Here is a 14465-nt window from a genome sequence, read left to right as displayed (position 1 = left end):
AAAAAAAAAAAAAAAAAAAAAACCCACAAAAGAACTTGAACATTATTCATCTGAAAATAAACAAGGACTTACAAAATTTAAAAATACTTTCCTACCATGCAGGGACTCCAACTATATTTTACGAATTAAGTTAGACCAGATGTGAAATAACAGAGCTTCGTGGTACTTTGAAACAAACAGGGGCTCTGGGAACCCCTTGGGAGATTAAGGAGCCCGTTAGATTTAAAACGCAGTTGTTTATTATTTCTTTGTTTTTTCTTTTAAGACCCAAACAGAAGGTTACGGATTCAGAACTAGCTTGTGAGCAGGCTCATCAGTATCTTGTCACTAAAGCAAAAAACAGATGGGCCGACTTGTCAAAGGTAAGAAAGACGCTTATTTCCTTAAAAGAAAAGAACATCTATCTCAGTGTTTCCAGAGCCCTGCGATGATCAAACTGTTTAGACCCAGCCGCTGAGATGGAAAAACAATTCGGCCTACCCAGTGTGGTGACACCTTTCATTCTGCAAATACTTTTTCAAACTAAATTCTCACATTCAAGGTCAATGGATGTTTTGAAAGAGAATTGTAGGAGTTCCATGGATGAAAATACTTGGCATTATTTCACGTTGGGTTGGAATTAAAATCTTAAATGAAAAATATACGACACTTTTGGTGGCACAGTGGTTAAGAGCTCGGCTGCTAACCAGAAGATTTGCAGTTCAGATCCACCAGCTGCTCCTTGGAAACCCTATGGGGCAGTTCTACTTTGTCCTATAGAGTTGCTATGAGTTGGAATCGACTCGACGGATACGGTCGTACTTGGTTTTACACAATTAGAATCATGCATTTTTAAAGAGCTGTTTCCTTCTGTCTTGCCCAAGTTATCGAAAGCAAATTTGCCAAAATTATGCAAGGCCAGTACCCTCCACCTGCAGCCTGATAAATTGTGATTGTGGCTTCAGGATGAGGCTTCCTAATCCGACAATGAGGCTATGCTCACGGGACCGTGGAGGCAAGCGCGTGGAACTCAGTGCGCCCTGGAATCTAGACCGTGGGGTCTGCGTTCCATAGTGCAAAGAGGACACAATAACCTCATGTTTAAAAGTACCTTGAAAACTGCCTCATGGAAGTATTTTCGCAGTATTTTGAAGACCGTCTCCACCGTGTTCCACCCGGTCAGTTTCCATCTATGTTCACACTATCCTGACCCGATTTGAAGTTCTGGCTGTTTAGTGCCGTCAGCTGCCGGGGCTGCTCCTCCCCAGCCCCGTCCACTCCGCTGCATGGCAGAGGACTGGCTGCAGAGGGGAGGAGAGGGGCTGTGAAGGGAGCCCGATCTGGGAGGAGCCAGGGTCAGAGGTGTGGGACGGATTCGCTGTCCTGTAGAACTGGGACCGGCACTGGGGCATCCTGGCCTAGACCGGCCCCTGGCACAGCCTGAAGCTTTGCAGGGCAGATTGAGGCCAGGTTGGTCCTCGGGCAGCCCTCTGGGGCCAGGGGAGCAGGGCAGGTCCGGGCTTCTTTGCAGCTGGCCCGGCACCTCCCTCCTTTCCTTCTGCACCCTGGCCTCTTCCCTTCTCCCCACAGCCTCCCCTCCCCCTTCTAACGTACCCTGACGCCCCAGGCCATCCAGGGCCAATTCCAGGCCCCTTGCCAGCTCCCAGCTCCCAGCTCCACCCTGATCTGTCGAACACTTAGCACCGTGCACAGGCTTTGCAGCCAGGATTCAGTGGTCAACAGTCAGCCGGGTCCCTGCCTCACAGAGCCCAAGGCACCATTCATGTGGCTGTCAGCGCAGTGGGGGGAGCAGGGTGACAAGAGCGGTGAGTGGACAGGGGTCTTTGTTGCTGAGACGCCCAAGTCTGTCTTCTGAAGATGCTAGCTTTCCCTGGACTCTGCTCTGTGGGCCTCCTCCCCTCCCTGCCTCCGCCCACCCTCCCAGGCTGTGTTTTCTCTCCCCGGCTGACTGCCTCTCGCTCCCCCGAGAGCCTTGCACACCTGCCTCTCCAGCCTTGGTGCCCCCACCAGCTCAGCCATCATGTACTTGATGCTCTGCAGAACCCCAGCTCACCCCCACAGTGCTCAGAGCGGGCTAGAGGCTGGAGCACCCCGCTGCCAAGTCAGCAGCCTGGGGTCTCATGTGCACCCTGTTCTCTTCCTGGGCTGCACAGGTACAGGTGTGGGAAGGGAGGAGAAGCGAGATTCACCTTGAATAGAGGGACCAGAGAGGGCCCGAGGGGGGTGTGGAGGGAGCGCACCGCCCCGCTTGGTCCTGAACTGAGCGTTAAGCACCCCGCCCGCACAAGACTGAGTAACCGTGCGCGGCTTGTTATCGCTGAGGGGCAGCCCTGTCGCTTGGCTCGTTCTATCTTAAATCAAGCACTTTGGGAACTGGTTTTGATTCTAACCCTGCAGGAGGTGTTAGGACACGTAGGTCATGAGATAGACGCTCCGGCACTGTCTCCCTTTTGCTGCGTTTTACGCTTCTCAGACTTGTGTTGGGCATTCACCACACAGAATCTGTTTATAGCCAAAAGGATGTGTTCTGTAATGAGGCTGCATTTGGAACTTGGACAAGAGCCGGGTATTTAGTCGTTTTCAAATAGAGTCACCTGGCTGGCCACACAACCACGCTAAGTGGGGGGACAAACCCCAGCTGAAATCTCAGGAGCTCGGAGGAGTCGCCCCACTGGAGTTGGCTTCCTCTTCTCATTTTGGAAGATAAGTCCGTGTTTCTTCTGCAAACGTTCATCGTGAACCAGTTATGTGTGAGGCACAATGACAGAAAAGACACAGTCCCTGCTGCCAGGAGAGCTGTGACCCAGGGAGGACTAGAGACTTACGGTCTGCGTACCAGTAATGGCTAAGAAGTTCAGATGTTACAGCAGACACCTGGCTTGGGTGCTGTGGGGACCCAAAAGAAGAGGTCACTTCTGCCCTTGAAGAAGTCAGGAAGGGAGGCGCGAGTTAGCCTCAAAAGATGAGCAGGCATTTGACAATGGATGATGGGGATGAGGAGGCTGTTGGTGGGGGCGAGCCAACCCATGGAAGTGGGAGACTGACTGATGTGGTGGGAGCAGCGAGGAGTCCAGTGTGGATGTGTCCAAGGGACTGGGCGGGGGTGGGGGGGTGTCCAGTGCGAGGCAGGACTGAGGTAGACGGGCCAGCTCACAGCAGGCCTTACCTGCTCTAAGCGTGTAAAGGGACTTCTTTGGAATCCTTTAGACTAAGTACAGTGAAGTGTGTAAAATGTATGTGTATAGTTTAAAAAATATTAAATTATTCACCCATGTAACTACTGTTCAGATTAAGAGAACTGTTCAATATTAAGAGAATATTGTCAACCCCTTAGACTAAGGGTTGGCACAGTTCTCCTGTAAAAGACCAAATACTAAATATTTTGGCTTTGAGAGTCTCTTCTGACTGAACCACTCCCTGTACGGTTATAGCACAAAAACAGCCATGGACAATACATAAATGAATGGATGTGGCCATGTTCCAATAAAAGTTTATTTACAAAAACAGATGTTGTTGTTAGGTGCTGTCGAGTGAGTTCCAACTCATAGCAACCCTGTGTACAACGGAACGAAACACGGCCTGGTCCTGCACCATCCTCACAATCCTTGCTATGCTTGAGCCCATTGTTGCAGCCACTGTGTCAATCTGTCTTGTTGAGGATCTTCCTCTTTTTTGCTGGCCCTCCACTTTACCAAGCATGATGTCCTTCTCCAGGAACTGGTCCTTCCTGATAACATGTCCAAAGTATGTGAAACCAAGTCTTATCATCCTCACTTCCAGGGAGCATTCTGGCTGTACTTCTTCCAAGACAACCTTGTCCGTTCTTTTGGCCATCCATGGTATGTTCAGTATTCTTCACCAACACCACAATTCAAAGATGTCAGTTCTTCTTCAGTCTTCCCTATTCATTGTCCAGCTTCCACATGTATATGAGGCGATTGAAAACACCATGGCTTGGGTCAGGCTCATCTTAGTCCTCAAAGTGACATCTTTGCTTTTTAACACTTTAAAGAGGTCTTTTGCAGCAGATGTGCCCAATGCAACGTGTCTTTTGATTTCTTGACTGCTGCTTCCATGAGTGTTGATTGAGGATCCAAGTAAAAGTAAATCTTTGACAACTTCAGTCTTTTCTCCATTTATCATGATGTTGCTTATTGGACCAGTTGTGAAGATTTTTGTTTTCTTTATGTTGAGGTGTAATCCATACTGAAAGCTGTGGTCTTTGACCTTCATCAGTAAATGCTTCAAGTCCTCTTTGCTTTCAGCAAACAAGGTTGTGTCGTCTGCATAACACAGGTTAATGAGTCTTCCTCCAATCCTGATACTCAGTTCTTCTTCGTATAATCCAGCTTCTCAGATTATTTGCTCAGCATACAGATTGAATAGGTGTGGTGAAAGGACGTAACCCAGACACACACCTTTCCTAACTTGTTCTGTTGGAACGACTGCCTCTTGATCTATGTACAGGTTCCTCATGAACACAATTAAGTGTTCTGGAATTCCTGTCCTTTGCAGTGTTATCCATAATTTATTATGATCCACACAGTAGAATGCCTTTGCATAGTCAATAAAACACAGGTAAACAGCTTTCTGGTATTGTCTGCTTTCAGCCAGGATCTGTCTGACGTCAGCAGTGATATCCCTGGTTCCATGTCCTCTTCTGAATCCAGCTTGAATTTCTGGCAGTTCCCTGTCGATGTACTGCTGCAACCACTTTTGAACAATCTTCAGCAAAGTTTTGCTTGCATGAGATATTAATGATATTGTTTGATAATTTCCGCATTCAGTTGGATCACCTTTCTTGGGACTAGGCATAAATATCCATCTCTTCCATAGTTCCTACTGATCAATAGGAACTCTTAAACAATGGTCTGGATATTAGTCTTTTGTAGTGATAGGTGTTGCAAAGGTCTTCCCCCAGCTTGTGTTGTGTTCCTACCCTCTTCGTGTGGTGTCTTGATCAAGATAAGTTCTTTTTGTTGTTGTCGTTAGGTGCTATCAAGTCAATTCCAACTCATGACAACCCCATGTATGTAGAGTAGAACTGCTCCATAGGGTTTTCAAGGCTGGGACCTTTTGGAAGCAGATCATCAGGCACGTCTTCCGAGGAGCCCCTGCATGAGTTCAAACCACCAGCGTTTTGGCTAGTGGTGGAGCGCTTAACTGTTTGTGCCACCCAGAGGGCTATAACTCTTGAATGATCTATAAACCAACCGAAAAACCAAACCTGTTGTGGTTGAGTAGATTCCACCTCCTAGCGACCCTATAGGACAGAGTAGAATAATTAGGATAACAAAGATCTCATTCTAAGAGGTATTGAGTGTACTCATGCTAAGATCTAGAGAAAAGGGCTAATCTCTTGGATAGAGGTGCCTCTGGAAGCTATTAAGATACAGCACTCCATACTGACTTATGCTTTTCTTGGAGGAATAAAATAAAATTAAACTTGATTGTTTCCTCTGTTGTTCCCTTCCTTCATATTAATAAATTTTAATGTAGTCAGATTTGTTAATATTTCCCTCTAGGTCTTGTTTAAGAAGTCCTGTCCTACGCTGAAGTCATGAAGATATTCTCTTATATTCTCTTTTAGGAACCCTACAGTTTCACCTTTCACATTTAGGTCTTGAAATCTGAAATGGGCTTTTTATATGTGTTGAGAGGGTTCCAACTTGACTTTCTTTCATCTGGACACCCCGTTGTTCCAGCACCATTTATTGTAAAGTCCATCCTTTCCTCTACTAATCTGTAATGTCGGCTCTGCCCTACCTGATGGTCCATGGGTGTTTTTGGGCTCCGTATTCTTTTCCATTGGTCAATTTGCCTGTCCCAGCACCAATACCATATCTTTTTTCAGTTGTTATAACTTAATAATACATCTTAGTAGCACTGGTAGGCAAATTCTTCCACCTTGTTCTTCTTTGATGGTTTCTCAATTAGTTCAGTCAAGTTCTACAAAGGAAGAAAAAGCCTATGTGGCTGTTTGGAGAGAAACAACTTCTTTTTTTTTAAATTTTATTGTGGTAAAATATATGTAACACAACATTTGCCATTTCAACCATTTTTACAAGTACAATTCAGTGACATTAATTACATTCACCATTTTGTTCTACCATCACCACTACCCATTTCCAATTTTTTTTTCATCATCTTCATGGAAACTCAGTATTCTTTAAGCAGTAACTTCTTTCTCCCTCCTGCCTGCCCCTGGTAACCACTGATGAACTATGGTCTCTATGCATTTGCCTATTCTAGATATTTCATATAAGTGGAATCATATAATATTTGTCCTTTTGTGACTGACTTATTTCACTTAGCATAATGTTTTTTAAGGTTCATCCATGTCAGAGCATGTATTACAACTTCATTTCTTTTTATGGATAAATAATATTCCATTGTATGGGTAGACCACATTTTGTTTCTCTGTTAATCTATTGATGGACACTTAGGTTGTTACCATTTAGTTTTTGTGAATAATGCTGCAGTAAACACTGGCGAACAAGTATTTGTCTGAGTCCCTGCTTTCAAGACTTTTGGATAGATACCTAGGAATGAAACTGCTGGGTCATATGGTACTTCTATGTTTAACTTTTTGAGGAACCACCATACTGTTTTCTACAGCAGCTGCACCATTTTACATTCCCTCCAGTGGATAAGGGTTCCAATTTCTCCACATCCTAGCCAACACTTGTTATTTTCCATTTTTCTGATAGTAGCTGTCTTAGTTCTCTAGTGCTGCTGTAACATAAATACCAACAAGTGGATGGCTTTAACAAAGAGAAATTTATTTCCTTACAGTAGAGTAGACTTAAAGTCCAAATTCAGGACATCAGCTCCAGGGGAAGGCTTTCTCTCTCTGTCAGCCTTCTTATCAATCCTCCTCCAGACTAGGAGCTTCTCTGCGCAGGGACCCAGGTGCAAAGGACGCACTCTCCTCCCGGCACTGCTTTCTTGGTGGTATGAGGTCGCCTTGTCTCTCTGCTGTCTTCTCTCTTTTATATCTCAAGAGATTGCCTCAAGACACAATCCATTCTTATAGATTGAGTCCTGCCTCACTAACGCAACTGCTGCCCATCCTCCCTCATTAACATGGTAGAGGCAGGGTTTACAACATACAGGAGAATCACACAATACTGGGAATCATGGCTGAGCCAAACTGATACACACACATTTTTGGGGGGATATAATTCAATCCATGACATTCCACGCTTTGGCCCCCCAAAAATCACATCACTGCAATGTGCAAAACATATTCACCCTATCATATCTCCCAGTGGGCAGAACTTAGAACAGTGTACCTGGTTGTTCACTTTGCTTGGAAGGAGAAATGGCCAGATGTGTGATTGTATACTGATTCATGGGCTCTGGCCAATGGTTTGGCTGAATGGTCAGGGACTTGGAAGGAACATGATTGGAAAATTGGAGACAGGGATTTATGGGGAAGAGGTATGTGGATAGACCTCTCTAAATGGGCCAAAGAAGTAAAGATATTTGTGTCTCCTGTGAATGCTCACCAAAGGGTGACCTCAGCAGAGGATGATTTTAACAATCAAGTGGATAGGATGACACATTCTGTAGAAACCAGCCATCCTCTTTCCCTAGCCACTCCTGTCATTGCCCAATGGTCTCATGAGCAAAGTGGTCATAGTGGCAGGGATGGAGGTTATGCATGGGCCCAGCAACATGGGCTTCCACTCACCAAGGCTGACTTGGCTACAGCCACTGCTGAGTGCCCAATCTGCCAGCAGCAGAGACCAACACTGAGTCCCCGATATGGCACCATCCCTCAAGGTGATCAACCAGCAACCTGGTGGCAAGTTGATTACATTGGACCACTTCCATAATGGGAAGGGCAGCATTTTGTCCTTACTGGAATAGACACTCTGGATATGGATTTGCCTTCCCTGCACACCATGCTTCTGCTAAAACTACCATCCGTGGATTTACAGAATGCCTTATGCACCATCATGGTATCCCACACAGCACTGCATCTGATCAAGGGACTCACTTCACAGCAAATGAAGTGCGGCAGTGGGCGCATGCTCATGGAATTCAGTGGTCTTACCATGTTCCCCATCATACTCATCCTGAAGCAGCTGGCTTGATAGAATGGTGGAATGGCCTCCTAAAGACACAAATTACAGCACCAGCTAGGTGGCAATACCTTGCAGGGTTGGGACAGTGTTCTCCAGGAGGCTGTATATGCTCTAAACCAGTGTCCAGTATGTGGTGCTGTTTCTCCCATAGCCAGGATTCATGGGTCCAGGAATTAAGGGGTGGAAATGGAAGTGGCACCACTCACTATTACCCCTAGTGACCCACTCACAAGATTTTTGCTTCCTGTCCCTGTGACCTTATGCTCTGCAGGTCTGGAGGTCTTAGTTCCAAAGGGAGGAATGCTCCTACCTGAAGACACATCACTGATTCCATTGAACTGGAAGCTAAGAATGCCACCTGGCCACTTTGGGCTTCTTATGCCTCTGGATCAACAGGCAAAGAAGGGAGTTACCATACTGGCTGGTGTGATTGATGCTGATTACCAAGAGGAAATCGGATTGATATTACATAATGGAGGTAAAGAAGAGTATGTCTGTTGAATGCAGGAGATCCCGTAGGGCATCTCTTAGTACTACCATGTCCTGTGATTAAAGTCAACGGAAAACTACAGCAACCCAATTCCAACGTAACTACTAATGACCCTTCAGGAATGAAGGTTTGGGTCACCCCCCAGGCAAAGAACCATGACCAGCTAAGGTGCTTAGTGAGGGCAAAGGGAATATGGAATGGGTGGTGGAAGAAGGTAGTTCTAAATACCAGTTATGGCCACATGACCAGTTGCAAAAATGAGGACTGTAATTGTTATGAGTATTTCTGCTTTGTATGTGTGCATCAGATATTTTTGTTTTCTTCATTTATAAAAATAATACGTAAATGGGGCTAGTGTGTTTTCACACTAGGGTGTTAGTTGTATCATGTTAGGTGCAAGTATGACTTTGTCTTTATTCAGAGATTACGTATGGTTTGGGGAGATGTGTACAGGTGCCAAGTTGACAAGGGGTGGACTGTAATGGTTAAGATTGTGTGTCAACTTGGCTAGGCCATGATTCTTAGTGTTTTGGCAGTTGTATCATGTTGTGATCACTTCCCTGTTGAAATTTGATATGTGCTCACCCTCATGATGGAATCTGCTGACTGGCACCGATGTGGGCAGGGCCACTGATGGCGGCAGGGCCTGTGCAGCTCACCACCCCCTCAGCCTTCATCTCTCTGCCCTCCACTGGCTACTTGCTTCCTGCTCGCCTGCCAAGGTTTTTGGCTTGTTCCGGACCCAGCAGCTGCCTCTTGTCGTCTCACCTCCGGTTCTTGGGACTTGAGCTAGTAGCTTACCTGTCAATCTTGGGATTAGTCGATCATCACAGCTGTGAGCAAGAATCCTGCTTCCCGACCTGCCAATCTTGGGTTCGCCAGCCCGTGCAGCTGCATGAATCGGGAGAAACCTTGGGGTCTTGCTTGCAATTTTGGAACTCGTCAACCTTCACAGCCTGTGAGTGGGAGCCCTGCTCTCTGACCTGCCAGTCTTGGGTTCCCCAGCTTCTGCGGCTGCGTGAATTGGGAGAGGCCTCTATCCTGATCCGTGGACTTGGGAAGTTCCAGCCTCTACAGCTGTTTTCTTGATATAAATGTCTCTCTATATATTTATACACATTACTGGTTTTGCTTCTCTAGAGAACTGAGCCGAAGACAGTAGCCATTCTGGTGAGTGTGAAGTAGTATCTCATTGTAGTTTTGATTTGCATTTCCCTAATGACTAATCCAACCAAATGCAGAATTTATTGAATAATATCATTAATATCACATGCAAGCAAAATTTTGCTGAAGATCATTCAAAAGCAGCTGCAGCAGTGTATCAACAGGGAACTGCCAGAAATTCAAGCCAAATTTAGAAGAGAACATGGACCAGGAATATCATTGCTGATGTCAGATGGATCCTGGCTGAAAGCAGAGAATACCAGAAAGATGTTTACCTGTGTTTTATTGACTATGCTAAGGCATTCGGCTGTGTGGATCGTAACAAATTATTGATAACTTTGCAGAGAATGGGGATTCCAGAACACTTAATTGTGCTCATGAGGAATCTGTACATGGATCAAGAGGCAGTCATTTGAACAGAACAAGGGGATACTGCATGGTTTAAAGTCAGGAAAGGTGTGCATCAGGCTTGTATCCTTTCACCATACCTATTCAATCTGTATGCCGAGCAAATAATCCTAGAAACTGGACTATATGAAGAAGAACAGGGCATCAGGATTGGAGGAAGACTCAGTAACAGTCTGCGTTATGCAGGTGACACAGCCTTGCTTGCTGAAAGTTCTTCACTTTCAAGCCCTCTTCGGGCTTGAAACACTTACTGATGAAGATCAAAGACCACAGCCTTCAGTATGGATTACACCTCAACATAAAACAAAAATCCTCACAACTGGACCAATAAGCAACATCACGAAAACGGAGAAAAGATTGAAGTTGTCAAGGATTTCATTTTACTTGGATCCACAATCAACACCCATGGAAGCAGCAGTCAAGAAATCAAAAGACACATTGCATTGGTCAAATTTGCTGCAAAAGACCTCTTTAAAGTGTTGAAAAGCAGAGATGTCACCTTGAGGACTAAGGTGCACCTGACCCAAGTCATAGTGTTTTCAGTCACCTCATAAGCATGCGAAAGCTGGACAACGAATAAGGAAGACTGAAGAAGAACTGACGCCTTTGAATTGTGGTGTTGGCAAAGAATATTGAATATTCTATGGACCGCCAAAAGAACGAACAAGTCTGTCTTGGAAGAAATACAACCAGAATGCTCCTTAGAAGCAAAGATGGCGAAACTATGTCTCACATACTTTAGACATGTTGTCAGGAGGGATCAGTCCCTGGAGAAGGACATCATGCTCGTTAGAGTGTCAGCGAAAAAGAGGAAGACCCTCGACGAGATGGATTGACACAGTGGCTGCAGCAATGGGCTCAAGCATAGCAACGATTGTGAGGATGGTGCAGGACCAGCAGTGTTTTGTTCTGTTGTACATGGGGTCGCTGTGAGTCAGAACCAACTTGATGACACCTAACAACAACAGTGACTAATGACGTTGAGCATCTTTTCATGGGCTTATTGGCCATTAGTCTGTCTTCTTTGGTGGAATGCCTATTCAAGTCCTTTGCCCATTTTCGATTGGGTTGTTTGTCTCTTTGTTGTTGAGTTGTAGGAGTTCTTTATATATTCTGGATAGTAAACCCGTATAAGATACATGGTTCTCAAATATTTTCTCCCATTCTGTGGGTTTTCTCTTCACTTTCTTGGTAAAGTTCTTTGATGTACAAAAGTTTTTAATTTTGATGAAGTATAATTTATCTTTTTTTTTTTTTTTTTTGCTCGTGCTTTTGATGTCTCATCTAAGAATCTGTTGTTGAAAACTAGGTCCCAAAGCATTACCCCTATGTCTTGTTCTAAGAGTTTTATGGTTTTAGTTCTTACATTTAGGCCATTTATCCATTTTGGGTTAATTTTTGTGTATGGTGTGAGGTTTAGGTTCATTTCATTCTATTGCATGTGCAGATGCAGCTATCCGAGCACTGTTTGTTGAAAAGACTATTCTTTCCCCATTGAATGGACTTTGGCACCCTTGCCAAAAGGGAATTGACTGTAGATGTATGGGTTTATTTCTGGACTTCGAATTCTGTTCCACTGGTCGAAATGCCTATTTTTATGCCAGTACGACTGTTTTTGACTATTGTAGCTATATAGTATATCTTGAAACTGGGGAGTGAGTCCTCCTGTTTGCTCTTCTTTTTCAACATTGCTTTGACTATTCAGGCCCTTACAATTCCCTACGAGTTTAAAAAGTAGAAAAACTGGTGGTTACCGTGAGTATTACATTTAACATGGTATAGTTGTAACAGTCTAGTTTAAATTCAACTAGTTAACCTCAGTAACATGCAAAAACTCTATCCATATACCGCTCCTCCCCCTTTGTGTTGCTGTCATCATGCATTACAGTATGTGCCCAATAACATAAATTTACGATTAGATTTTATTCATTTTTCTTTTTGAACCTTGTGTTACATAATTGCAGACTTACAAAACAAAGATGGTATAAAACTGTCCCTTACATTTGCTCATGAAACTACCTTTATCAGAGATCTTTTTTTTCCCCTATGTACATCTGTGTGTCTCTTCTCCTCTTTTATGAGGACATCACTAATGTTGGATTAAGAGCCCACCCTACTCCAGTATGACCTCATCCTAAATTACATCTGCAGTAACCCTATCTCCAAATACACACGCTGAGGTTCCAGAAAGAACATGGATTTTTGTTGGGGGGACATTATCCAACCCAGTGCATATTCTTTATGTCTACCTCTAGGGCTGTTACGAGGAGGGCTGAATGAGCAATTACTTGCAAGCAGTTTAAGACAGTGCTGAGTACCGTGTGTGTTAGCTATTATTAGAGTCCTTGGTCCTCTTCAATGCCTGATAACTACCCAGGTACCTTTAGCATCCCTTAGGGACATTAAAATGGTACCATATCACCTTATCATAATAGCTGGATTGTGAAGTCCCTCATTTCCCCTCTGACAGATAGAGGGCCAAAACACTGGCCCTTAAGCACCTTGGGCTATGGTCTCATTTCCAGTTAGTTTGGCTGACCCTTCTTTCTAAGTGTTTCATCTCACCTTTTTGGTCAGGGGAAGACACAAGAGCACACACCTGAGACCACTCATTACCCAGAAATAACCCCTTCCCTTGCATAATGCTTGTTTGTGTGTTCTTCTGTCTGATGAGGATGTCTGGAACTTAGATAAGGAGGTTAAGTGGATGAACAAGGAGGGAAAATCCTTAGGGTGTCCCACAGCATGACATTGAAAATCCTTCACATTATCATTTTATGTGTTACTAAATACCACCTTCTCTTCCTGTAGAATTTTATAGAAACTGACAGCGAGGGCAATGGCATTCTTCGACGACGGGATATAAAGAACGCTCTGTATGGTTTCGATATTCCCCTCACACCCAGAGAATTTGAAAAGCTTTGGACGAGGTAAGTGATATCTGAAGACTGGCTCTTTCCTTTGTCGATGGTCTTGGGTAGTTCGTTGCAGCAAATTCAACACAAATCTTTCATCACTACTTCAGGGTAAGGTGGGAGGCTGGCGATGGTTTTCTTTTGATTCTATTGGTCCTGTTTCCTTGTTCCTCATAGAAAGCAGCCTTGGTGAACAGGCTGATCTTCAGCAGCATGGAGAACTGGGTAAACACTCATCGACAGCACTAGACTTGAGAGGTTTGCATTTCCAAGAAACCATTAGTTCAAGCCAGCGCTTTTACTTTTTTGAGAACTAAGTCACTCTCCGAAGACTTAACTCTAATCCAGCGGGCTCAGCAGTCAGAGATGCAGTTGGTAAAGGAAGAAGCAGTGTCTCCCCATTGCCCAGAGATAGAAATCAGAGTTGCACAACTGTTTTGTAGATAAGTAATTTGTTGGAGGCAACTTTGGCAACTTGGAGTTGCTTCCCAAGGGTCTCTTAAACAGAAAATCATATCTAATGCTGGTTACATTTTTCAAAATGTATTTTTGACTTAGCTGTTTTTGAATCAGATCCCTAGTTATGATATTCCCCCTGTAGATGTCTAAGTTTCAAGGGGCACTAACCATGTGGTGTATTTCCAGGCTCCAGCTCCATCTTTGAATTACTACCTTCTTCATTATATATGATTGCCATTTGCATCCCCCAAGGGTAGTATAAACCCTGATTGTGCGTCCATTCAGGAGGCAAGCTCGTGAGACAGTTCATGGAATTTTTTAGCTTTTCATCTGTTCAAAGTGGAAGGCTGAAATGTTGGCTGAGTTTAGAATTAAGTGGGCTGTTTTATGTCTAATTTAGAAAAGCTACTTGAAGTTCTTACAAAATCCTTATTTATTTATTTTTTTTAGATCAATTCCAACACAGGCTCAATTTAGACTCCCTATCCATTTTCTTTACAGTAGGTTAAGTTAGTGGCTCTGGGTAATCAGAAGATCTCCATAGGCTGGCCGGTGTTTGGATCTACCACTGTGTGGACCTTTTGGATGATTCAAAGATGACTCCGTGGTCTTCAGGGAGCTGATAGTTTGTCAGGAGACAGAAAGCACCCACACAAAGAACTAGAGTTGAGTACTGACTGTGCCAAATGCCACTGCAGAGAACAAGTCAAGCGACATGAGAATTAAAAGCAAGAGGCTCAGGAGCCATGGAGGACTGGGAAGTCAACGTGGTGGAAGTGACACTGAAGTAGAAGTTCAAGGAGTCGAGATGGGAAAAGAGGGCATTACGAGTAGAAAGGACTGCCTGAACCACGGGGCAACCAATGGGCCTTCTATTGGTAGTGGCATGGGGCTCCCCGGGCCAGAGAGGAAGTCAGGCCGGGTCACCTCGCTGTG

The 14465-nt window shown here is 44.5% G+C and overlaps 1 protein-coding gene across 1 annotated transcript in view; it reads left to right on the top strand.

Annotated features, from left to right (window-relative positions):
* Nucleotides 1-14465, top strand: part of EFCAB6 (EF-hand calcium binding domain 6) — a 317117-nt gene that overhangs the window by 191895 nt on the left and 110757 nt on the right. The window contains exons 16-17 of the mRNA XM_012556542.2: nt 266-362; nt 12967-13085. Coding sequence (XP_012411996.1) covers nt 266-362; nt 12967-13085 — 216 coding nt within the window. The remainder of the gene's footprint in view (nt 1-265; nt 363-12966; nt 13086-14465) is intronic.

This window comes from Trichechus manatus, unplaced genomic scaffold, assembly GCF_000243295.1.
Source record: "Trichechus manatus latirostris isolate Lorelei unplaced genomic scaffold, TriManLat1.0 scaffold00069, whole genome shotgun sequence".
Lineage (NCBI taxonomy): Eukaryota > Metazoa > Chordata > Mammalia > Sirenia > Trichechidae > Trichechus > Trichechus manatus.
This window is presented reverse-complemented; position numbering and strand designations above follow the sequence as displayed.